Source organism: Pelobates fuscus, chromosome 3 (assembly GCF_036172605.1).
Source record: "Pelobates fuscus isolate aPelFus1 chromosome 3, aPelFus1.pri, whole genome shotgun sequence".
Taxonomy (NCBI): Eukaryota; Metazoa; Chordata; class Amphibia; order Anura; family Pelobatidae; genus Pelobates; species Pelobates fuscus.
In genome coordinates this window covers 170,160,836-170,188,423 of record NC_086319.1, presented here as the reverse complement: position 1 = coordinate 170,188,423, position 27,588 = coordinate 170,160,836, and the positions used below count along the sequence as shown (strand labels likewise).

Genomic DNA, 27,588 nt, shown 5'->3' with positions numbered 1-27,588 from the left:
GCCTGGGTGTATTAATCTTTCTAGAGACTAAAGTGGTGATCTGCTTGTTTTCTTTATTAATGTTCGTATATATAACAATGTATTACTATGTGAAAATCATGAATTATATAGTGTTGCGCTGTAACACCGAATGAATGGAAAGACTCCTATTCATCCTTTCACTTATCGATATTGCTGCTGTTGATCCAAAAGAAGGCAAAAAATCTTTTTGTAACAATTTCCTTCTTGACTTTAAATTGTTAGCCAGATTTCTTCTTGATCAAAAACCTGTTCACTAAAAAAAGTTGAAAACTGGTTGAACACCCTGCTCTTTGAAGTTCAATAAATGGCGTATTGTACATGCACTAGCGGAAAAATGACTACAATTTAGTTGATGGAAGTCCTCATGAACATCGAGACTGCTCCTAAAATGTTGACCTATACGTTAATGCATTAATAAAGTAGAGTTTATGACGATTGAAGCTGCAGAAGATTGTTTGCTGTTAATGCTGTGTCTTCAAATCTGAAAAGTAGCTTGCCATAGTTAGGCATTCAAATTTTTTTGGACAAATAATAACAGCTCAATGTTTAGTAAATAGACCCCCTCCCCCCCAGTAAACCTTTCTTATGATCAGACCTTTAGTCCTAGTGATACAGAAATCACCCCTGTATTATCAGGATGGAATATTGGGGTTTGCTGGTTCCAGTCTTATCGTTAGAAGGATGCAACTAGAAGCATAAGACCAGCCTATAATTAATTGCTCCAGTTAAACATCGGTCTGTCAGCACCCAGTGAGTAGGGAGAGATGAGGACACCGTCTGACCCCTCGCTTAGAATTACTCTGGCTCCAAACACAAGTCAAATATTTAAACCCATTCTTTTCCACTGGGAACTCCATCTTTCATGCAGATAATATATTTTAACCTCCAGCGCCCCCCTCCTTTTTAACCCATCTCAGGGGACAGCTGCAAACGCTAAAGCGTCAGCTAGACTATATGCTAGAGAAGGTATATTGTAGCCAAACATCTTATTATGTGTGTGGCATGAAAAGACTCAGACAGGGAATGGAATTCTCTTAATTCCCAGATAACCATACATTTATGTTTACTTCCATCTGCCGTATGGTTTAATGATCTTTACTCATTACATGTTATACATTCAGAGGGTTACTCTCAAAAGGCAGAGATATGCCCTATGATGATGACTCACTATAATTGCATCAGCACCAGCCTGATCTGTTTCTTGAAGTGTCCTCCCCAAATGGTTTTGGGACACTAGTTTTTCTTAATTTATTTAAATGGTGGGAGCACTGGGTATCATTTAAATCTAAGGTTTATTTTTGAGACTAGATTAAATCTTTTTGGCATCATACTGTGAGGTTTATATGAAGTATACTTGTAACATGGTTGAATCTCTATTGACCTTAGTCTGTGATATTTATGTGGAACCCAATTGAGTTCTAATATATTTTGGCTGAAGATGTGTTTTGGACTATTTTACTGGAATTTTTATTTTTTTAGTTTGAGTACTGTTTACTTAAGTGGATGTAGTGTAATGTAATATCCCCACTTTCAGTAGCAGGTTTTGTTTTTTGTTTTTTAAATTATAATTAGTTATGTGTATGGATTCCTTAATCTAGGATGGTTTGCTAGACTTATTATATTTTAGCACGTATAAGTTGTGAGTTGTTTCATTTTTTTTTTTTTTTTCTTCATCTTTCTGATATGACCTGGTCTACTAAAGCAAACCTGTGTTCTGCATTAAGAGTCTATTCCTGTTGAGGGAAAATAATAAAAAGTCGAACCCTTAGAGATTCCAAGCTTGTTCAGTGCTCATCCATTTTGGCATTTCCAGTGGTTGATCCAAAATGGAGAGTTGCTTCATATGTTTTTTTTTTGTTTTTTTTCTGTGAAATTGCAGCTATGATTTGTTGCACAATGGCAGAAAGTACTGATGGAGTTAACTCTGTGCAGTTTGCATCTCTCTGTGCTCAGTCAGCAGGGACAGTGGCTTGTGCTGAGTCCGAACTACCTGTAAAAAAAAAAAAAAAATGCATTGGGCACAGTTTGTTTTATGTGCTTGTCTTGCCGCGCAGTCCTGTGTATAAATAACCGGACAGGCCATTGTCTATGTGAATGGTCAGGCACCCCTGGATGTTTCTGGCTGGCTGTCTGTTCCAAATCATCAGCAAACCCTTTGTCTGTTTTTTTTTCCCCTGTGCATTTAGGATCAGGTCGCCCTGAGATTCACAGTGACCCAACAATACAGTTTGTACAGACAGCTGAGCAGGTGATTAGACACACCATGTTGATTGATTGGCACAGACTGGCAAAATGTCTCCCTGGTGCTGTACTCTGTCTTTCAGGTGTGCAGTGTAGAAACACATAAGCAGTTTTTAGAAGGGGCAATGCTGAGGTGTGAAACTGTCCTCCAGGAATATTTTGCCTTCTTTTGCTTTTTACCTTTGGGCTTCTAATTAGTGGATGTTTATCCTAATCTTCTTGGATATGTATCCCGTCTTCCAGTATCCTACATTTTACATTTTTGCGCCCAAACCTATGCTTTAGCTAAAATATATGTATATGTTTAAAATATAGGTATTAAATAACATTGAATATATGCATTGCAGTTACATTGCATGCAGTTTGACTTTTTTTATATATATGATGTTGATAATATTTTATGGTCTTTAATGTTCCACCAAGTTTCCATGTTCTGACCAGGTGCTTTTTAAATGTTGTTTAAACTATTGCTTCTCTTGAAACTCATGTTAGATTTTCTGTATGTAGGAACCATTATTTTTGTTTTGTTTTTCAATCTTGTGCGTTTATTCATATACCGAATAATTTATGCACACACTAGGAATAAGTTATTACTCTGTGTTGTGCAGACCCTTTGTTTTGTTGCTGATCCTCCTCATTATTTGGGTTGGTGTCTGTTGCCCCAATGTTTGTTCTCCCACTGTGGAATCCTAAAAAGGGCTTCAGACTTTAAGCCTAAATGATACATTGGGGCTTGGAGTAGGTTAATCCAGGGGCACAGGTTATCTGACCAGAATACCATCCACTGGTCCCATTTCAGCATAAGGCCAGACGAGACACAAATCACTGCTTGGCTCTGCTTGTCATGGGCCAGACAATATGCTTTATGTACACATACCCACAGGAATATTTATAGCAAGAGACCCAGTCACTATGATCTGCTTTCTGTGTTGCACCTTTCCAAAGTGCTTTATCTCCACCCCATTCCTTTGTAGCACATATTCATCAATTGACAAAACTATCTTGTTGCTACACCTAGATACACACATGCATTCATCTTTAATCCACCACCACTCTGTGTTATTCACCAAGTTTATTCCATCTTGGCTTCGACAATTACCTTACTACCTGTCACATGAGAGCTCCGCGGTGGATGAATAACACTCAAACTGAAAAATTGCAAATTGTAAATTGTAAAATTGAAAATTAAATTCATTAAAATTAGACCAGTTACCTACAGTGGAAAATTTTCACCAGCTCTCTGCTCTAATTTCCAATTCACCATTAAATGAATAGCATATAAGATATTATTCCCATCTCCCATCATCCTGAGTTAATCTTTTATATGTTCAGTAGAGAAGACACTGCATAATAACTTATTCAGCAGTTTAAATAGGTTTCATGAATGTCCGCCTACTTTATGATTTCTAAATAATAGAACCAGGGAAACATTGCATAAGATAACATAATAAAGGTTGTCTGTTATTATTTGTATTCTTATTTGTATTACTCAAGACCTTTATCGTCATATGAATCCCTAAATAAAAACAGAAGGCCATTCACACGGATAAGTCTTTCAGGAAACGTTATATCCATGCCAGCAGCTTCTGAGCCCTTCTAAGCCATGATTCTCAAACTATGACAGGAGTTCCAAATAGATCTGAAAGTGTGACATGAAATTAAATGGGATGCAATAAGTTTAGTTTTGTAAGTAACCAGTAAGCTGACATGAACTTTTGGCGGTGGAGATCTTTTTGTGAAAGTAACGATAGTTGACATATTCAAATACCATAATCTGATTAAAATGTCATATCCTACACTGCTAACCTGGCGCTAAAAATTATTTACTACAGATTCCCAAAAAGGCATTTGACAAAGTGGATTGGGTATTTATAGCGGCTGTGCCAAGACGCATGGGATTTGTCTCTCCGGTCCTTCAGCTCATTGGGGCAGTGTACCCCATGCCCGCAGCTAGGGTTCACACACACACGGGGCGCTGACGGAAGAGATTTGCATCTCTTCTGCAACAAGACGTGGCTGCCCTTTATCACCTCTATTTGTTCTGTAATTTGCGCCGCTTCTGTTGTCAGTTAAAGCAAGCCGAGGTATAGTGGGATACAGGGTTGGGGGTACAAGGTCTTGTGCTTTTGAACTTTAAACTGAACATGCACAAATCAGAAACCCTGAATGTCTTTGTCCGTTTCTCAATCATGAATGATTAGAGACAGATTCCCATTATGCTGGTGTTCATCTCAAATTAACTATCTGTGGATGTGGCTGACTTGTACAAACAATATTTGCTGCTAATAGACTGGTCCTGTTCGAGCCTCTCGTGACTGCGAAGAATCAGTGTAAAATAAAACGGAACCTACTCCCGAGAGCTCTGTATTTGTTTGAAGATACCGATCCAACTACCTAGGCATTTTTGGCACTGCAGACTGCATTCTTAGATTCGTATGGAAGGGCAGTTCCCAAAGACTCAAAATTACCCCAATTCCAAATACCAAAATCTCAAAAGGGTGTTACCTTCTGGTGTTACCTTCCTTCCTCAAATATTTTCAGGGACACATCTTTGTTGAGTGGCACGGACAAACTGTGGTGCTTGTTGAAGCTTACAGGAATGTTTCGTGGCTGGAGAGGTTAACCCTCACCTACCTAATGGTGCATCCATTCATAGGCGCTACAATGAGTGTGTGGCACTGTCTCCGCATTCAATGTGTATTGTTTTTGCTACCACATTAGAGCTTCATGTGCCCCTGCTTTCAGGAGATCAACTACACAATCCTAAGCCGGTGATACAGAGTAGCAATGACCCTTCATGCGATTTTTCCAGAATTTGTGAGTCCGAGGCTTGTGATGCCAGTCCTCTAGAAGCACAATGCTACTCTGGGCCTGTCCAAAACGGATAACATACTGGGGAGAGGTACACAGGAATGCAAAGGAAATCACCAGATCCACAATACCATTCACGCCCCCTTACGATTCTACAAAAAGTCCCTCACGAAACATGCTTACAGCAGAGAGGGGCCTGATCCCACTCCTCTGGGGATAACTCTCCTTCCCCAGCGTTCAGCAATGGATGCAGAGGATTGAGGAAATACCGAAGATGGAGGCAGCAATTGCTTTTGCCAACTTAACGATGGAAAAATATAGACACGTTCACCTTGGATTCAATATCTGTACAGAGGACTATCTTACGAGTACTGCTCCTAAACACAAAACCTTTGCCATTCCCACCTCGCCATTGCCTCCCCCCCAGCTCCTGTGTCCCCCTGTGTGTCTCCCCCCCAGCTCCTGTGTCCCCCTGTGTGTCTCCCCCCAGCTCCTCTGTGTCTCTCTTCCCCCCCAGCTCCTCTGTGTCTATCTTCCCCCCAGCTCCTCTGTGTCTCTCTCCCCCCAGCTCCTCTGTGTCTCTCTCCCCCCCAGCTCCTCTGTGTCTCTCTCCCCCCCAGCTCCTCTGTCTCTCTCCCCCCCAGCTCCTCTGTGTCTCTCTCCCCCCCAGCTCCTCTGTGTCTCTCTCCCCCCCAGCTCCTCTGTGTCTCTCTCCCCCCCAGCTCCTCTGTGTCTCTCTTCCCCCCCAGCTCCTCTGTGTCTCTCTTCCCCCCCCAGCTCCTCTGTGTCTCTCTTCCCCCCCCAGCTCCTCTGTGTCTCTCTTCCCCCCCAGCTCCTCTGTCTCTCTTCCCCCCCCTGCTCCTCTGTGTCTCTCTCCCCCCCAGCTCCTCTGTGTCTCTCTCCCCCCCAGCTCCTCTGTGTCTCTCTTCCCCCCAGCTCCTCTGTGTCTCTCTTCCCCCCCAGCTCCTCTGTGTCTCTCTTCCCCCCAGCTCCTCTGTGTCTCTCTTCCCCCCAGCTCCTCCGTGTCTCTCTTCCCCCCAGCTCCTCTGTGTCTCTCTTCCCCCCAGCTCCTCTGTGTCTCTCTTCCCCCCAGCTCCTCCGTGTCTCTCTTCCCCCCCCTGCTCCTCTGTGTCTCTCCCCCCCCAGCTCCTCTGTGTCTCTCTTCCCCCCCAGCTCCTCTGTCTCTCTTCCCCCCCAGCTCCTCTGTCTCTCTTCCCCCCCCAGCTCCTCTGTGTCTCTCTTCCCCCCCAGCTCCTCTGTGTCTCTCTTCCCCCCAGCTCCTCTGTGTCTCTCTTCCCCCCCAGCTCCTCTGTGTCTCTCTTCCCCCCAGCTCCTCTGTGTCTCTCTTCCCCCCAGCTCCTCTGTGTCTCTCTTCCCCCCCAGCTCCTCTGTGTCTCTCTTCCCCCCAGCTCCTCTGTGTCTCTCTTCCCCCCAGCTCCTCTGTGTCTCTCTTCCCCCCAGCTCCTCTGTGTCTCTCTTCCCCCCAGCTCCTCTGTGTCTCTCTTCCCCCCAGCTCCTCTGTGTCTCTCTTCCCCCCAGCTCCTCTGTGTCTCTCTTCCCCCCAGCTCCTCTGTGTCTCTCTTCCCCCCAGCTCCTCTGTGTCTCTCTTCCCCCCAGCTCCTCTGTGTCTCTCTTCCCCCCAGCTCCTCTGTGTCTCTCTTCCCCCCAGCTCCTCTGTGTCTCTCTTCCCCCCAGCTCCTCTGCATGTCTCTCTCCCCCCAGCCCTTCTGCGTGTCTCTCTCCCCCCCAGCCCTTCTGCGTGTCTCTCTCCCCCCCAGCCCTTCTGCGTGTCTCTCTCCCCCCCAGCCCTTCTGCGTGTCTCTCTCCCCCCCAGCCCTTCTGCGTGTCTCTCTCCCCCCCAGCCCTTCTGCGTGTCTCTCTCCCCCCCAGCCCTTCTGCGTGTCTCTCTCCCCCCCAGCCCTTCTGCGTGTCTCTCTCCCCCCCAGCCCTTCTGCGTGTCTCTCTCCCCCCCCAGCCCTTCTGCGTGTCTCTCTCCCCCCCAGCCCTTCTGCGTGTCTCTTCCCCCCAGCCCTTCTGCGTGTCTCTTCCCCCTCAGCCCTTCTGCGTGTATCTTCCCCCCCAGCCCTTCTGCGTCTCTTCCCCCCCCAGCCCTTCTGCGTGTCTCTTCCCCCCCAGCCCTTCTGCGTGTCTCTTCCCCCCCAGCCCTTCTGCGTGTCTCTTCCCCCCCAGCCCTTCTGTGTCTCTTCCCCCCCCAGCCCTTCTGTGTCTCTTCCCCCCCCAGCCCTTCTGCGTGTCTCTTCCCCCCCAGCCCTTCTGCGTGTCTCTTCCCCCCCAGCCCTTCTGCGTGTCTCTTTCCCCCCCCAGCCCTTCTGCGTGTCTCTTTCCCCCCCCCAGCCCTTCTGCGTGTCTCTTTCCCCCCCCAGCCCTTCTGCGTGTCTCTTTCCCCCCCAGCCCTTCTGCGTGTCTCTTTCCCCCCCAGCCCTTCTGCGTGTCTCTAGCCCCCCCCAGCCCTTCTGCGTGTCTCTAGCCCCCCCCAGCCCTTCTGCGTGTCTCTCCCCCCCCAGCCCTTCTGCGTGTCTCTCCCCCCCCAGCCCTTCTGCGTGTCTCTCCCCCCCCAGCCCTTCTGCGTGTCTCTCCCCCCCCCCCCCCCCCAGCCCGTCTGCGTGTCTCTTTCCTCCTCCCTCCACCCTTCAGTTGTCCTGTGCTTTGCGCTTTCCTGCTGCCGGTCACCCCAAACATTTTTTCTCACCAGGCCTTATACACGTGCCTGCCCTGCCTTCAGCACTTCAAATGTTGTAGACTACATCTCACCTGTTGCTTTTCCACATTTTGCATTATGGCTGTAAGAGCCTTTTGGAAGATGTAGTCCACAACATCTGGAGTGCCAAAACTTGCTAACCCCTGCCCTATATTCTCAAAAGTTGTATGAAGGCATAGACAACTGCCAGAGTAGATTAAGTTCTTTATGTTGCTAATATGTTCTAAACAGCACAGCTTTCTCTGCTGTGTGAATCTCCTTTAATACTTACTTCATCTACTGAACATTTGTTCTAAAATTAGATTGGTGTCACATGCTGCTCATTCCTTTGTGGTCTCAATAAAAGTGTCATCCCTGTTTTAAGAGGAGGACACCCAATTTTGTATCTAAAATTGAACATCTCAATTATTTTTATCCCACAGTAACTTACAGAGAGCTATAGATTTCCTAACAGTTGCAATAATTTCCCAGCCTAGCAGAGGTTGACATGAGCTACTTTTGCTATACGTTTCTTTTAATACATTTTGCAGAACTCTGTAAGAGCTGAACAAATTGCAATGCTGCGGAGTCCAATTTAGTAACTTTTTTTTATTTTGTAAATTAGTTTTATTCTTTTTCATCAGGTTAACTAGTCTAGTGATATAACTGTGCAACATAAATTGAATCTGGATTTTCGGGTTTGAAAATGTATACTTTATAAATAGTAGTAATTCCAACAGACACATGTCTGTGTATTAATATAATTTAAACATACAAATATTTTAATTTCGGTTTAGCAAGTAACAACAACAATAATATGAAGTATTTCCATAAATTTACATTGGTTAGGTCAGAAAGTTGGAGAAAAAAAAATCTCCCTACTTTTAGCTTAATAAAAGCCTACAAGGCCACTATTTCCTAAACCTCTCTTAAACTTACTGGGTACCCAAACATAGTATAGTTGCCATGTAATGGATTTCTACAGCCACTGCATTCGTATTCTTCTTAATAGAAACGTTTGGTTATATATGGAGTAACTATGAACAAAACTCTAAAATCGGCGCAGTCAGCATGGAAACTCATTGAATCTTACTGCTTATTGATTCCATAGAACTGTGACTTGGAATTCTTCATATGTACACCCACAAAGAACTGGAGAGCTTGTCATCTAAAAAGCACTGCTTGGCCAAACTTACTTCTATAGTTCCAAGTGGAACATTTGATACTTTGCAATTTATTCACACAGCTGGGAATTTGATTTCTAGATCTTGTTATATTGTTATAGCCCAATGGTTTGTTTGTCCCTTGCAGTTTTAAATTTCCGAATGAGTTTGTTCAGGAAACAATTAATTATAAAAAAAATAAAAAATAAAGTAATATGTGCAAGACACTCACATGTGAACGGCGTGATTTGGTGCATGTGCAGCGGTTAAAGTCCTTATTACAATGGACTACCAATAAATAAAGAAACAAAAACATCAAGCCAGGCTTGGTAAAGACAGCTAGTGTGTTTGAAACGTTGCATTTTGTGATGGCTAAATAAAACACAATAATAATATTAATAACAAAGTATTTAACCAGGAAAGGTACATTCAGATCGATCTGGTTTCCAAATGCATCCAGAGGAAGTTACGATTACCCAATTTAATTATACCTGTTTCTGCCATATGCTGAGGTTTCTGCTTCTTAAATTATTGTTAATTAAATTAAAGGAGCACTATAGGGTCAGGAACACAAACTTGTATTCTTGACCCTGTAGGGTTAAAACCACCATCTAGCCACCCGGGTCTCCCCCCCATGCCTCCCTAAATATAGTAAATCTTACTTGTATGCAAGTCTGCAGCTGCATGCTTTGTGCCTGTTTCCTTTAGGCATGCCTGCTGACATCAGAAGTGGTAGCCTGATCCAATCACAATGCTTCCCCATAGGATTGGCTGAGACAGACAAGGAGGCAGATCAGGGGCAGAGCCAGCATAATTCAAACACAGCCCTGGCCAATCAGCATCTCCTCATAGAGATGAATTGAATCAGTGAATCTCTATGAGGAAAGTTCAGTGTCTGCATGCAGAGGGAGGCGATGCTGAATGTTTGGGTGCATTTTAGGCAGACATGATCCAGGAAGGATTTCTAACAGCCATCTGAGGAGTGGCCAGTGAAGTTATCACTAGGCTGTAATGTAAACACTGCATTTTCTCTAAAAAGACAGTGTTTACAGCAAAAAGCATGAAGGTAATGATTCTACCCACCAGAACAAATTCAATAAGCTGTAGTTGTTCTGGTGACTATAGTGTCCCTTTAAGATTTACAAATTTTGTCAAAATTAAATTAGATGCTTTAGACTCCTCTTTGTTTGCCCATATCCCATATTTTTCTCTGGTATGCAACCAAGAAGATTTATCCCATAATCTTACAATGCATGGTGGAGTATCAAACGATTCTCAATAGGAAGTGTTGCATTTTCTAGGTCTTCATCAGTATGTCATGCCATTGTTAAAATGGCAAACACACCTTGAACGACCAGTAAAACTCTGAGCAATGCATGGCTATTTTAAACGACATCCATTGGCATGATGTAGAAAATATTAGCATGTCGACCACAATTTGTATATGTTTATCTGTTCCTTACACAATCCCCTCATGTATCATTGCACATTTGGGGATTTGAGGAGTTGTGTGCTTCCATTTCAATCTTGGAAAAAAGCAGACACTGTTTTCAGTAAAATATACATGTTAATCCGTAGATCTAGAGGTTACGTGTGTACTATTGATTTTCATTTTCTGTGAATTATAGATCCTTCCCTTTCGCAATCATTTTTAGCCCTTTGCCATATTTTAATTTTTAATTTTCTGCATTCTTTCGCCCCCTCTCCCCCGTGCTTTGTCTCGATCTCCACATGCTCTTTCTAGAAGTTGTTCATATTCGGTTCATGTTGGTCTGCATAAATAATATTATATTGCCAAGACATATCTATATAGCTTTGCTAAGGACTAGCAGTACAAATGCTAGTGGTAGGAGTGCTAGTAAATCTCATTGTCTTGCATACAACTTTGCTAGATATTAATCTCACATCTGTCTTCACTTTCTCTTTTCTATTAGGCAAATTAAGGACCAGGGTAAAAAAGTAGCAACTCTTAAACACAAGGAGCAAGTGGAGAAGAAAAAGAATGCACAGCTCCTGGAAGAGGCTAGAAGGAGAGAGGACAACCTGACTGACAGCTCTCAACAACTGCAGGTATGACCTGTGGATGAAAAAGAAAAAAGAGAGGAGAGAGAAAGGGCTGCGCCAAAAAGAATCGATAAATAAATAGCAAATAGCGTTTTTAGATAAGACTCTTTATTTTTGGACTCTTATTGGAGACGCAAAGTCTGTAGATGCTTGGTCAGGAACAAATGTCCTCGCTGTTCTCCTTCGTGTAAATTCACTCGTATATAGGAGATAAAACAAATAGAGAACAAAAATAGTGCAATAAGTCTAATTATACTCCATATTGATAAAGCCGTATTGGCGAAACACATTTGTGGATATTTTATTGTGTATTTTATATATTAAAGATTATTTGGTCACTTTTTATTGGTGCCATTTATCTTTCTTTTTGATACACTGTATATTGTTTTTTACCTGGCATTTTTATATCACCCTGGACTCCAAGTAATCCGAGGTGGGGATAATACCACCAGCGCTATCTTCAAGGAGCAGTTGGTGTGCTCCTCTCTTGTGAGTACCATTTTATATATATATTTTATCCAGTGAGCACTATTGGTTGTCTCTCTTTTATCTTTGAGCGTGGAACACACCACTGACGGAGGAAATCTTCCTTATATCCCATAAGCGGGGATTGTACCGCTGTACGCCTTCTACACTAGAGCGAGTTATAGCTCTTGTAAATGTGAGTTTTATACCGGCTTTTAATATTTTCTTTATTCCATAATTAGACTTATTGCACTATTTTTGTTCTCTATTTGTTTTATCTCCTATATACGAGTGAATTTACACGAAGGAGAACAGCGAGGACATTTGTTCCTGACCAAGCATCTACAGACTTTGCGTCTCCAATAAGAGCGTTTTTAGAGAAGACTCTTTATTTTTGGACTATTTGCTATTTATTTATCGATTCTTTTTGGCGCAGCCCTTTCTCTCTTTTCTTTTTCTTTCATTATACTTTAAGGGTGTTTGAGGGATTCCCTTATAGGGTTGCTGCCTATTTGTTGTTTAGCACTTACTCTTTTCTTCTGTATGACCTGTGGATACAGAGCGCAGAGCAGGGCGTCTTGTGGATGGCCTCTGCAGTGGGTGGGATGAAAAAACATGCTACAATGGGTAGGATCAGTGGGTATGCAGCAAAAGGGTGGAACGTATCTCTGCTTGTGTAGTACAAGATAAATTAGATGGAATGGCTGAGAAGCTGCCCTGACAGCCACTAGAGGCCGCTTCCACAATTTACACTGAGTAAATCGCATTTATTTGACGCTGGACGTCCTCACGGAGTCACTCGTCAAAAAAGATCCCCATAGGAAAGCCCTGAGTAATGCTTTCCTATGGGCGGGTTTGTAGGTGCGCGCGCCTCTGGCCGCGCATGCACATTCTGCTCCACTCGGATGCTGACATCGATGGAGGAGGAGAGGTCACCAGTGCCGAGGGAGCCCGGCGCTGGATTAAGGTAAGCAAACAAATGGTTAACCATTTATTCGCTGGGGAACGGGGCCCTAGTCACCTAAACGGTGACTAACGCTCTATAGCGTTAGGAATACCTATTTGTATTCCTAACTATATTATGTTCCTTTAAGATGTAACTTTATATTGTATAAAAATATGACTTTTGCTACTAACATGCAGTGGCTATTGTAGTCCAATGTTGTACTCCATTTAATATTATTGGATAAGCTTTTAAAATGATATATATATATATGCGGTGAAAATGTTTTAATTTTTTTTAAATGATATATATATTTTTTAATGTTCTAAGATTTTAAAAAAATAATTTTGGAAAGTTTCCAATAATATTAAATCATAAAGAAAAAGCTTATCCCACAGTGTTAAATTAGGGCTATTGTAAGACAAGAATAAGAATAAAAACTACTTTTTAAGGGCTTCTTTGGTAAACCACAATCCTCATACTTTAACCAATATCCAAAAAAATGTTGTGCCAATCATTCAGTACAAGAGAAAAGCACACTTTGCAGTTATTTTGCTGATTATGCAAAAGTCAAGATTGACAGAGAGCAAGATGAACCTTTAAAAAAACAAAAACTAGCGTTGGGGATGCAAACACACTATAGAGACATGCTCCGTGTTTAGATGTGTCTCTCCCCACCCCCTGTGTGAAATTAAAGGCGGTTGGCCCACCTCCTTGGCTGTGATACTCAAACTGATAATCTTAGCCCCTGGGAAAGCATTGGGAGGCTAGTGTGTATGCATAGCAAACACTGCGCCAAGCAAATGGTCTCTATGGGACCATCTGATTGAAATAGCCAAGTTTAACTCTATTTCAGCAGAAACGCCTTTAATGGCTCACTGTGACAGATACTAGAGACTTGTTAACCCTGCGGTGTAAATATTGGCTTTTTTGCAGGACCGCAATGTTTCCACTTGCAGGGTTAAAACAACAAGGCCATGGCTTCGGTTGACGTAATTGAGATGAAGTCTAGGTGCCTATAGTGTCCCTTTTAGGCAACCCTAGAAGCATTAATTTGCTTAGCACCATTAGCCATCTGCCTAGGGCCTCATGGAGACTTAGTTCTTCCGACATTATGTCTTCAAAGTAGGCCATTAAAAGCCTTGCCCAATGGTTGAGTGTGTACATTACAGTTTCTAAATAAATTAATGGTTTGCTCTTCGAAAAGGGATGGCAAGACCATTAAAGTACCACTCCACACCCATAAAGTTATGGGTGAGGAGTATCCCATTATAATGACACTTTATAAAAGTGCCAGTTTCTATGAGAACTTTAATAGCTCCCTTGAGCTAACGGAAGTGACAGATGTGCTCTACTAAGCGTGCCTGCCCTACCCGTCTGCATGCCTCATTGTCACACCTCAAATCAGAATGTTGTGACTGCGCACAGACCCATGGGCAGACACCATGCACAGTAGGAGCGCTTCAGAGGCTTCTCAATGACAAGCGTCTGATTGGGTCTTTCACAGGGAAAAAGGAGAGACTTTGTTAAGGCTGCAACTCATAAGAACTGGAGTTTTTGCAACCTCTTAAGATATTGGCAAATATCTACTACACAGTGAATTCTTCTGTTTTGCCCATTTGAACGGTGGAGTATTCCGTTTAACTACTGTTGCGTTTTGTAATCAAAAATAATAAAATTTTAGTGACATGCTTTCATGACATTTAAAGTATTTCTAAAATATTGTTCCCATTTTCTAGCAGAAGGGTGGAAAAAAACCCACACAGAATTGGGTGGGCTAGTAGTTCATATATATATATAATATACATACATTATGTGTGCATGGTCAGTCTAGTAGTTTTCAGTAAAATAGGCTTAAATAGATATTCATTGTATAAATGTGGCTCCTCATCAATGGAATGTTTGTAACCCCTGTCTGACAAAAAAGTTTGCATCTTTCCTAAATCAGAACATGTGTAAATATTATGAACTCCAATAAATAAGAACACATTTACTTATTGCTTGATTAAAAAAAAACAAAAAAAAACTATTTTGATTTGAAAAGCCCTAAGGACTGAAGAGGTTATCAGCAGATGTGTAAAAGGGGTGTATGAGGTGTGTGGGGGTTTGCTTTGCATATTATTCCCAAATCCCACAAGTGCCGGCATTCCTGGCTGATCCTAGCTCATGTTTTCAAAAGCCCAAACGGAATATTTTCATTCCTAGCAGAAGAAGGACTTAAACTGGGAGACTTTGGTAAAATAAGGAGAAGTTAATGAAGTCTGGCAGTTTCCCTCCTCCTTTCCCTCTGCTTGCAGGATCTCTGGTGGGGCTGTCGGAACTCGCTGTCCTGTAATGTAAAATGAGCCTCAGCACTCTGCTTTTTCCATCCCCCCTGGAGGAGGATGCATGCAAATTGCTTCCTTAACTCCTTCATCTGCCACGGGTTGTGACATAGTATAGAAAAGTCTTGGTCCCTCTCCCCCCATATCCCCTCTAAGATTTTCTCATTACAGACCAAAATTGGACATGCTAGACTTTGAGCTTTTATATGGGGTTCAGATGACCATAGAATGATTTATCATTGCATGTTTTGAATTAACTTAGGTGTTTAATAAATTTCATATTCAAGAGTAAAAAGCATGCCTCCTTTCTGGGTCCTCAGTACTTTTCTCTCACCCTTTGCAACTCATGTGTCTACCTGTTTCACATAAAATCACTGCGTCATTTTTTTTTATGTTGATAAGATTTAGTGAGTGTTTCTGTACCTTCTAAAAGTGGAATATTTGTTTCCATGGTGGTTGTTCAACTTTTTAAAAAAATGTTGCCCCTGGATTTAGGTTTCTCTTTATACCCTAGTTGCAAAGAGTGTTTTCTACTTCCTGGTTTTCCTGGTTGCCTTCTCTTTTCCAGTAACCCCCATTTCAGTCTTCGTCTCATTGTTTCTCAACATTTATCTCCTTAGTCCTGTTGTCAACTTTATTCCATTATCATTGTCTATTTTCCTTCACTGGCCACTCCTTTCTCAGTCTTCTACAGTCACCATTCCCAGATTTGCCTCTTATCCAGTCCCCTTTTCTTTCTTTACCTTTTTTGAATGTTTTACGGCTTCCTCTCCGCACTTGTCATCCCTTTCTGTGCCTTTTCTGCTTTTTATCACTGCCTGTTCCCCTATGCACATTTCCTTAATTTCCTTGGCCTTTCTTTACTCTCCTACTGACTCCCCTACATCTTATTCTCCCCACTATGCTTCCTTTTTTCACTCTGCCATTCTCACTCCATTGACACATTTTTCATCTTTGTTTACCCAAACATACCCTATTGTTCCTATCTTATTCTTTACATTATCTCTACCTTGTTTTTCTTTGCCATCTGGATCATTTGCCTCTTCTCTATGCTCACTCCTTTACCTCCTTTCCTCCTCCCAGCTAGTTTCATTTTTTTTCCTTTCCCCTTCCAGCTAGTTTCCTTTTTTTTCCTTTCCCCTTCCAGCTAGTTTCCTTTTTTTCCCTTTCCCCTCCCAGCTAGTTTCCTTTTTTCTTTCCCCCTCCCAGCTAGTTTCCTTTTTTTTCCTTTCCCCTTCCAGCTAGTTTCCTTTTTTTCCCTTTCCCCTCCCAGCTAGTTTCCTTTTTTCTTTCCCCTCCCAGCTAGTTTCCTTTTTTTTCCCTTTCCCCTCCCAGCTAGTTTCCCTTTTTTTCCCTTTCCCCTCCCAGCTAGTTTCCCTTTTTTTCTTTTCCCTCAAAACTCGCTACCCCCCTCATCTCCCTTTATTTTTCATTTCCCAGCACTGCTCCCTTCCTTCCTTTACTAGCTCTTTCTATTGCCTCTTTCTTATTTTATTTGCCTTGCTTTTTCTCATTGACTGTTTTGCCATTCACTGGGCTTCAATCACTCAACCCTTTTCCTTATTCTTCATCCGCCCACACACTCCACTCTACCTCTTCTTTGCCTTCTCCCAGATTCTCACCTTTCTTTACTGCTCCTCACTATTTTGTCTGCCACTTTTTTTTTCTTTTTTTTCTAACTACTGTCTCTCATATGCATTTTTTTTTTTTTTTTTTTTTTTTTATATATCTCCATCTGCTATTTCGTGGGTGCATACCTGTTGGTCCACTGCATCTCTTTGATCATGCTCCTACTGTCTCCCTTGCTTCTTCACTCCATCCACTCATCCCCTTGTCTCTCTACTCTCCGTCAACTTGTTCTTCCTTTACTCTGTCAGTTCTCTTCTATGCATCTATTACTGCTCCAGATTCACTCCTCATATAGAGCTGATAGTCGCCTCCTCCAGATCCTTTAATTGCAGAAGTTAATTGTCTTAGGTATAATAAAATGTTTTTCTTAGGAATGTATACTCATGAAATACAGTGTGTGTTTAATTTGTGTGTGTATATATATTTCCAGACACTTTAGCCAATTGGTTTGGGGTCAGTTCTCAGAAAAGACAGTTTTAGATCTTTTTGGTTGGAGTGGTTTTGGCCAGAATTAATAGCACGATATTATAAGACCTCGGAAAATAAGATCAGTATGTTCCCGTAAAAGGCCATCTGCACGTCCCACCATATAAATACTATTCAAGTACACACCCCTCTCTCTGTTTGCTCTTGGATTCCAGTGGACAGGATGAGAAGAATGTGGCATTGACCAGGAGAAAGGGCAAACATTTTGATCGGATCACTGAGTGCATCCAAAATACAATATCATTATTATTATTTTTTGTTTTATTTTAAAGCAGATATGATAATGGAATGATGTAATTATGTGGAAATCATTTAATTTGTGCTTGTATGGCAAGAGGTTAATATTAACCATAAGGCATCTGTGTGTATTCTGTAGATCACGTACACACAGCTAGTTTGTGGGGCACAGAAAATCAAAGACAAATTGGCCGTTAATTTAATTGCAATAACAAAAAAAGAGATGTATCCACATCTATCTATATCTATTCACCCATCGTAGTGGGGTTTTTGTTGTTATTCCCCTCCTATTTATTGTTTGCTGTTTGAGGGGTTTATCATTATGGCATGTGCTCAGCTTTGTGGCAAATGATCACTATATTCCAAAAGAAGGATGTAGGTCCAAATGTTGCAGTTAAAGTAGATTTTTATGCATCTCCAATTAATAGTACTTTTTCCTCTTACGCTGGCATCAGTATCCATGTTTAAAATCTGTAGTAAACACATTAACTGTAAAGATCGGTATTTATTTTTTAGCACATGAGAACAAGTGTGAAGTGATAGCTTTTGTTTCTCTCTCCATAGTATTAACATATTATTGGACAGAAGTGGTTCAGTATCAGAAAGTGTCCATATCACAAAAAAAAGTGAGGTTTATAGTAGGTGACTGCTGTTATATGATCTCTAGAAAGAGTTTCTGCTCTTCAGTGTCTCGTGGAAATATTTCAAGAACATCCTCAAAGTCCTTCCTTTTCGTGTCTGGCAAAAAGCAATGACAGAGCAGCCATTCACAGACAGGAGTTCAAGAGAGACGGATTAAGGACCCAGAAGAATGTCTCCAATTAGTCATTTGGTGCTCTCTGTACCCTCTGTAAGAGCCTGTGATTTAGGTGCTTGGCCTCTACGACTCAAGTTGTTGTGTTTGGAAGGATGGATTCATGTCCCTGAGGGCTAGTGGTTTGGAGAGATGCCACATAGCACATGGATGAGGCCTCTCGAGTCAGCCATCTTGTTTCACAGTCCTGGCTTTTTGCCATGGTGTCCAGCATAGGACTTGTGGTTTGGGTCTGCTCCAGCTCACCCTGCCTATTTACTTTGGACAAACAAGGTGTTACTGGATGCCCCTTGTTTGAGCCAGGTCTGTTCTGAGCTGCCCAGGAAATCACAGCATTTACCTGGATGAAGTCTAGTCTGCTGCAGTGCTGAGCATTTAGAGAAAATGCGTTAGACTGGCCAGTGCAGAAATTTCATGATTACACTCTAGACTGAATTGCTTGTTTTGTGCCTTTTTTTGAAATACAAATGTGTTTGGTCAATAAGTTCCCTTTTATAATTCAGTAAGCCAAACATCTAAAAGAGAAAGCATAGCGTGAGTCTTTATACGAGAGATTTTAGGAAAAAGAGTTGGCCAGTGTCTGCCTTTAAATGCTAATGCAATACACTCTTGATCAGATTAATGCCATGGTGAGATTTGTGTTGATTGTGAACCAGTCACTGGATGGAGAGACTGGGACCTAGAGGTCCTGGGCAGGAAATAGGGAGTGTAACCTGAATATGTGGGGAAAAGAAAGGGATAACAAGGGACAGGCCCCCATGAAGAAATAGAAAAGTCATATTTAACATTTTTATAAATGATCTTGAAGACAGCATTGAAAGTCATGTTTCAGTGTTTGCAGATGACACAAAACTTTGTAAAATAATACAATGTGAGCAAGATATTACTTTGCTGCAGAAGGATTTAGATAGACTGGGGGACTGGGCACTCAAATGGCAGATGAAATTTAATGTTGAAAAATGCAAAGTTATGCACTTCGGCGTAAAGAATACACAAGCAACGTATACCCTTAATGGAAGCGAATTAGGGATAACAACACACGAAAAGGACTTGGGAATTGTTATAGACAACAAACTATGCAACAATGTGCAATGTCAATCAGCAGTGGCCAAGGCCAGTAAGGTATTGTCATGCATGAAAAAGGGCATTCATTCTCGGGACGAGAATATCATTTTGCCTCTCTATAAATCACTGGTAAGACCACATATTGAATATGCTGTGCAATTTTGGGCACCTGTTCTAAAGAAGGATATCATGGCACTAGAAAAAGTGCAGAGGCGGGCTACAAAATTAATAAAAGGAATGGAACATATCAGCTATGAAGAAAGGTTAACAAATTTAAACCTATTTAGTTTAGAAAAACGTCGCCTGAGAGGGGATATGATAACATTATACAAATATATTCGGGGCCAATACAAACCATTGTGTGGAAATCTATTCACAAACCGGACTTTACATAGGACACGAGGCCATGCGTTTAGACTGGAAGAAAGAAGATTTCGTCTAAGGCAAAGGAAAGGTTTTTTTACTGTAAGAACAATCAGGATGTGGAATTCTCTGCCTGAAGAAGTGGTTTTATCAGAGTCCATACAGATGTTCAAACAGCTACTAGATGCATACTTGCAAAGACAGAATATTCAAGGATATAATCTTTCAATGTAGGGTAATAACTGCTTGATTCAAGGATAAATCTGACTGCCATTCTGGGGTCAAGAAGGAATTTTTTGTCCTAGCTTGTTGCAAAATTGTGCTTCAAACTGGGTTTTTTTCTTTTCTTTTGGATCAACAGCAAAAAACAGGTGTGAGGAAGGCTGAACTTGATGGACGCAAGTCTCTTTTCAGCTATCTAACTATGTATGTAACTATGTAATATGTGGAACAGATGCATGAGGCCCAATGAAGATATGGTAGCAGGTAAGACGTTTTTGGAAAGAATCAACAAACAATAACAGGGTTGCAAAGTATGGCGAAGCAATCAAGTCAGACCAACTGAGCAGGAGCAAGTGGAGAAGACATGGTCAGACCGACTGGACATTTGTTGAGAGAGGCTCTTTCTTAATTGAACCGAAACGTTGCCTGATTTACTCCAATAAAGTCTGCAAATTTGGATATATGTGTGCCCAGGCATCTGTTTGCTATTCTGATATATCATTAGGGATTAGTAGTCTCCCTAGTCTGTTTAGCACCATACCTTTGATTCCATTTTGATTGGAGAGTGTCATACCTATTTTGGAGAAAAGATGAAGTCAGACTGACCGGGCAGGAAAGGCTAGAGAAGAGATTACGTCAGATCGACTGGTCAGGATAAATGTGCTAGCAAATCTTGGATACATATTGTTTCACCATAAGCCTATTCCTAACTAATCACAGAATAATTTTAAAGGAAAACATTGTCTTATATAGGCCATATTTAAATCTCAAGATCATGTTGAAACAGAATTCTCTGGTGTCGCTACCTTCTCCCAAGAAAATAGCCCCTATTGCTTTCTCCATGAATCAAGGAAGTACATCTTACTCTTACCTGCCAAAAATAAAGAAAAATGCAATTATGATGTTGATAAACAAATAAAGAAAAATCCCCAGGAAGTGTATCTAAAAGGGGAAAAAAATAAGCATATGCACTATGGATAAGTGCCTCTTGTGGGCATGTGCCTGGGCTATGCTGCTTGGTGGCCAGTCCAGATCTTTCTGTTATTTGATACAAGATATGAGTCATTAAACATAACTATGTAAGTTCAAGTCTTATTTTAGAGCTATTTCTTCTATGTAACCAAAATACCAATTAATTCCCCAAATACAAAGGATAGTGGATAGAGTCCCTTAATACCTTTACAAATAATGTCCAATATGAACTTTATTCATACATTTCTTTAATCTTGTAAAATTAAAATAATTATCTACACCAAGTCAAATCTTAAGGCAAAGTTATGCAAAATACTAACCCCTTACTATAATGTTCAGTAACTAACTCTCGTCTAGGAGTATGTCCCTTATTAAGTAAATTCAAGGATATCTCAACTGAAATGTAGTAGTCAATCCTAAACAGGAGGAGTCACAATAACCCTAAAGTAAAATACGTCATAGTATCTAGTAGCCTCAGCTATATGAGTGAATATCAGTATGTTCAAATGCAGCTCTAATGCCTGGAATCACAATTTCCTGGTAACAATGTTACTCAACTTTCTCAACTAGTGAGTAAATTGATACAAAAGATTCTAGGCAACAAAGTTCCGTGCTACCCACTTACTACCATATAATTGTGCTGACTAGTTCTAAAGAAGTTTTCCGAAGGTTAGTTGTAGCAATTTATGGCATGGCAGAACAGCATTTGTGATTTCTCTGTTTTGATGCGTCTATTTTCTCACTAGTGGTACGTTATTTAGGAACTTTATTGTACACTACATTCTATTGAGTTTTTATCCTGGAACAGAGAGACCCAGTAAGATGTTCCCTGTTTTACTAGTGTGTGAGAATCTGAGAGCGCTTATCTTTCTCTTTAGGGCCAGTCGGCACTCTAGTTGCAGCAATGTTTTCCACAATGCAGGAAGATTAGTACATGTTGGGTCTTCTCTAGAAAACTGTGAGAGAATGCTTTGCTCGTCTTTCTGGATCCCAAATGCTAAAATGCATATATTTTGCAACAACACATCAAAAAAGAAATGAACAAAGTATATGGCCAGTGGAAAGGTTAAAACAACTCAGCGAGCGACTGTGTCCATCCACCACGGGATCTTTTGCTGCTGGTTATTTAGCTTGAGGTCTTGCTTAGCAAGATTATGATCTGGATTCTGAGGTTGTGCTGGATCATGTCAGGAAGATTAATGGCAGCGTTGAAAGACTGTTCTCCTATGAGAGGCACTGTACAGGAATAAAAGGCATAGATTACTAATCGAAACAATAGACGTAGGTTAACAGCAGATTGGGTATTGGCAAAGCCGAAAGTCTCTTTGTTTTATTTTTGTTCTTCTGGATATTAAATGTGCCACAAAATATACTTATGTGGTGTAATAACTATATATCACTTAATAAAGTACACTCCTGTTGATCTTTACGTGTTAGATTATCAGCACAGAAGCCAAATTCTGCAGTGTTTCCAATGCAGTTGAAAGAATTGGTGGGAACATGCAAATAAGACCACACAATAGTAACAAATAATTCAAATGCAGATGGCACATTTAAGGCTAAATAGACCATCTATGAAGACAGCGGAGTTGGAGAATTTGTTCTTGCTAGCCATTTTTGCCTTAATTTTGCAATTTGGCTTTAAATTTGCTACTATTCAGAGTTTAACTAATAACCACATGGCAATTTGTCCCTTACCTAATTGTGGTTTAAAAAATAAATAAATAACAATCAGACCATGAACCAAAACACTGGATAGAGATGTTACTGGTTCATGCAAGTGTATCCGTTGTTTTAACTATGCAAATATATTTGTTTATTTATACATATATTTTTAAGTACGTCATTTTTGTTTTAGAGCAAAACTATTGCAGCACACTGTATGTTCAAATGTGGTTCGCTTATACGTTTGGGAAATTATATTTTACTTCTTAATCTGCAAAGTGTCATGTTTCTGCATACCAGGAAAATGCACAGACTGGGTGGGCAGAGGTTTCAATATCTTGCAATTTTGGAAGGTAAACCTATGTCTCTAACAGTGCACGGGATCCCCTGGATAGGTGGTCGTGGGTTGTATTTAAATTATACAGCTTTTGACCGGACAAAATAAATGTCACAGCCCATGCAAGAATTCATGCTGATAAAAGCCTCTGATTAATCTTAACTGCAGCTTTCCGTGGAGATCAACCTAATAATTAAATGTGTATAATAATATAATAATTTTTTTTCTTTTTCTTCTTTTTTTTTTTTTTTAAGCAAGCCCTCCCACTTGTATGTTCATACCATGTTCAGTGTTCAGATAGATACTTCTTAAAGATTCATGGTAACTTCATCTCCATTATCTGTAGGTGAACATCAAACAGGTCTCCCGGGCTTAAGATCTCTCAAACATCCAGAGAACGGCCTTTAAAGTATTAACACAAACCATTTCCGTCTAATAATACTACAGGAATACAAGTCAGCCTGTAACACAATCCCATCTCCTCTACTGGAAGGCATTTCCAGCCTCTTTCCTTACAAAACTGCTTCAGAGAGGCATCTGGATTTAATTTTTCTCGTTCCCAGAGTCTGATGCAAGTAACAGCCGTGAGCAGGCAAATGATTCAAATGGGGCATGTACCATTTGAGAAGAGGGTTGATTTGTACACCATTGTCTGAAATACCCATTAACCATTTGCATGGCAAATGGTATATCAAGATGAACTCATCAGTGCTCTGAAGGTTTAAGAAATCTGGCAGCAGTGCCAGTGTTTACTTAAATGCCACATTTAATACCTTTATTAGTTTGTCAAGTTTTAAAAGACAGCATGCACATAGAGGGAAAAAAAATGGGCAATAAAAGTTACTTTACAGGACAAGATTTCAGAGACCACTTTCTTCTGCAGGGTACGGTGTGTATTTTGTTAGCTGTGCTTCACCCACCTAGGGGTAAACCACTTTTTTTTTTTTTTTGATGTTCCTGCCTTTGTTGTACACAACACTCATAGGGCATGTTTATATTTTTTTTAAAGTACCTGTATGTACGGAATCATCTTGATCTGTTTGCGGCATTCAATGGCTGATGTTAGATACCACTAGTCTAAAGATTTTTTTTACAAAAATGTACCATTCCAGCTTCTGAAAATGCAACCTAGACATAAGCCGTGTCAGCTCTTAATCCATAGTGTTTGCAGACAATAGTGTTTTGATAGCATTTCCTATTGGGTAGAGTAGGCACATGCATGATGGGGGTGTCTACTCTGCCTGCTGAACTTAACATAGGTTCCAGGAGATCACTGTATTCAGTCTGAGGGAGCCTGATCTGTGCAGACTGCCATTTCGGATCTCTAGTCCTCTCCCCCTGTCCATCCTGGAGATCACAGGGTTACCTATACTGTACACAAACTCCTACAAAGACTGCACACACTGCTACCCATACTGTACAACCACATACACATACAGCTACCTAGACTGTACACACTGCTACCCATACTGTACAACCACATACACATACTGCTACCCAGACTGTACACCCCTACACACACTGCTACCCATACTGCACAACCACATACACCCACTGCTAACTGTACTGTACACACAGCTTCTTGTACTGTACAACCACATACACCTACTGCTACCTGTACTGTACAACTGCAAGATGCTATCCAGACTGTACAACCACATACTGCTACCCAGACTACACACATAATGATACCCAGACGGTACACATACACTGTTCCGCACACTTGTTACACATACACATCTGCTCACTTTGTTGACCACACTTCTACAAACACATACTGCTGCCCACAACACTACAACACGTACAATTTTGCTAGTTACAGTACTACACATGCTTTTATCTACACTGTTACAAACACACACTGCGGTACACACACTTAAACGCACACGAACACACAAACACACAAATACACAGAACCAGACACGAAGACATGCACTCAAACATTTACACACTTATACACCTACGTACTTACACACACATACTTTATATGTGATTCCACACTCCAATTTTTATTATATTCCAATAGTCAAGTGTGTTTTTTTTTTTTTTCTTTCCAATTAGTTTGGAAGAGGGGATTGGGGGACACTTGAGAATTCTATTCCTACCAGTGCTTGTGATGTAAATCTGTCTGTGTTGATAGGTAGTGGTAGGGCACAAGTGAATAGCATTGAAACAGAGAAACTGACAACCAAAGGCATCTTTGCTCCTACAGCTAGCATTTTGGCATTTTTATGAAATGTTTGTACCCACTATGGAAACAGTGTTAATTTCCGTGTGAACTGAATCAAGTGTACCTGATGTATAAATATCCATATTACACAAACCGCTTGGGCACCCATATCAACAGTTTGATATTCCTGACACTTCCTACTTTAGTGAATAACCATCTTGGTAGTACCTTAATCTTTGCCTTAGGTGGTGTTGGGTTGTGTTACACCAAGGTGAAGGGTGTAGCTAATTTCATGCCTTTAAAAGGCTTGCCTGGGCATTATGTCAGAAACAGTGGCTGGGTTGCTGAGAACAAGGGGATATAAAGTTTCTTGCGAAAAAAAGAAAAAGAAAGTAGAGCCTATAACAAGAGACACTACAACCTCCATTTAAATATCTGATTTATATGAAATGCTGTCACATGTGATGCTTTATGATTGATCAGAACAAGATGAATTTAGTTACAGCTGATGCCGGAGCAGAGGATTACAGCATTTTGCGGTTTGTTGGGTGTATCCACAGTATTTAATGTCTTATCAGGATGTGGCTAGGGAAAGCAATACTCTGAATCCATCTGTTTACACAAAAATCTGCATTTACTAACAGCTGCATTCTAACCAGCTCCAGCTTTTTCAGTTTTGTTCGGAAGAAGCCCTGCTAATCTCTTCTACTAACACCACCTCTACTGCACCTGCTATATGTATTAATTCTGCTAACACCCTTCTGCACATCGTTCCTTCTCTCTCTCTCTCTGCATCCTTTTATAAATGGGAACAATGGACAACAGATTGTGGAGCTCAAAGGAAGAAAATATGGACCATAAGATCATACAAAACTCAATATTTGAGATAGTGAGATCCCTCATTTGTGTTTATCCTTTCACACAAATAGAGGACTACCAGAACCCTTCACTTAGAGAACTCGTATGACCTTCTTCTTCTGGTTTTTCATTAAAGTTTAAGTGGGAATTTGACAGATGAGTCTCATAGAAAGATTCAGCGGTTTAGTGGAAAATGTGAAATGTGCACAATGCCGTGTCTAATCTTGAGATTCATAGAACTCAGAGAGACGGAGATGTTAACATAATGTTGAGATCGGTGCTGAGACTACTAATACGAAGATTTTGTTCCTGAAACTGCTGCATGCCTGTGTAGCGGTTCACTGTTAAAGTGTAGACCACTTCTCTGCTACAGCATGCACCCAAACATCATTGCCCAAGTCCACCTGCTGCTTCTGCATTTCTGGATAAGTCCTGCCTTTTCTCCACTAATTCCAACCTGCTTCACATCTGTCTCTATCACCTATCCATTCTGCTCTTTGGGAAGACCACTAATCAACACCTGCCTTTTCCACCTTTTTTTTTTTTCCCCTCTGGTCCTAAAATGCCACAAACGTTCACTTATGCAAGGACACCAAAACCTCACATAGTGTTCCTTCCTATGTACAGGATGTTATGCGCCAGAGAGATGATCGTATAGAAGAATTAGAAGAAGCACTACGAGAGAGCGTGCAAATCACAGCAGAGAGGGAAATGGTGCTGGCTCAAGAGGAATCTTCAAGAAACAATTACCAGAAACAGGTTGGCCATCTTTTGCTTGGAAATTGTACATGCCTCAGCTGTTCTGCTTCTTTTTGCATTCGGGAACCATTACCCAGAATACACAAACAAAGGGAAACAGAGAGGCGGAAAATAAAGTGTTAGCTTGGCTTCTCTATATAATTTTACTCTGGAATTAATAATGTTTGGGAGCGTTCATTATTAAAAATATAAATATAAATATAAATAAAAAAAAAATAAAAAAATAAAAATATATATATATATATATATATATTTTTATTTTATTTTTTTTATTGCCCTCTGGTATAAGCCTATGAAATATCATTATTCATAGATGCTAGTTTTAAATCTGATAACCATTTCAAACATTCTGCAGAGCTAGATTTGTTTCTTTAACCACCTTCCTGTGCTTTCCTTATACTGACAAAGGGGTGCTATGAATGTGTAGGCAAAGTATTTCATTTATAAAATGGATAAGTTATTGGTTTAAAACAGGTGGATAAAAAAAGACTGTATACTTGCATAGGGAGAAAAAAAAACACCATGTCTACCAAGTTTAGTTACCGTGGCACAAAGGTATTTTTTTATCAAATCCGATATAGAGCATACCAGCATTTTATTAGTGAGGTGAGAAAGTGTAGGCTTTGCTTGCATTGGTGACCCATCCATAGGGGCATATAGAAAAACAAACACAATTCCCAATGGTAAAAGAGTAAACGAATGATATTGGTGGCAAGGGTTGACGTGCAAATTTATATTCTAAATGGCAAGCATACATCATAGTGTTACAGTATTATAATGTCTCCAACCATTTTCTGCAACAGCACAATCTCTGATGCTCAGTTTTCTCCTTGTGGTGATTTCTGAAATGGGCCACTTAATCTCCCGTAGTATCTAAGCCAGTATGTCCTGTGTATTATAGTTCAGATATCGTTCACACTTGCCGGTAATATAAATGTTTTGAGTTTAATTCTTCCTGGTGACTTTTTTTTTTATTTTTATTCATGCATGCTAATTACTGTTCTTTATTTTCCACAACAACATTGTAACTAGCAAATTTATATTGCAATGCCATGAATGTATATTGTTATTGTCTTACTTTACTTTATGTGGAGTGAACATGAATATATGTATGTATGTGATGGACTCTTTGAAATAATTTATTTACTAAATATGACATCTCAAAGAGTGGGTTATGTATGATTTAACAAAAATCATAATAAAAAAAAAACCCCAATATTTTATGCACATTCAAGGAATTGAACCGTGGTTGCTATGGTGAAAGAAACAAAACCTTTTGCA

The 27,588-nt window shown here is 40.7% G+C and overlaps 1 protein-coding gene across 10 annotated transcripts in view; it reads left to right on the top strand.

Moving 5' to 3' along the window:
* The window catches only part of ERC1 (ELKS/RAB6-interacting/CAST family member 1), a 235,961-nt gene that overhangs the window by 126,479 nt on the left and 81,894 nt on the right, over positions 1-27,588 (top strand). For 6 of the 10 annotated variants that reach the window (XM_063447680.1, XM_063447678.1, XM_063447681.1 and 3 more), the window contains 2 exons: positions 10,869-11,004; positions 26,176-26,307. In XM_063447680.1, coding sequence (XP_063303750.1) covers positions 10,869-11,004; positions 26,176-26,307 — 268 coding nt within the window. The remainder of the gene's footprint in view (positions 1-10,868; positions 11,005-26,175; positions 26,308-27,588) is intronic. The other 4 variants (XM_063447684.1, XM_063447689.1, XM_063447688.1 and 1 more) reach the window with 1 other exon arrangement.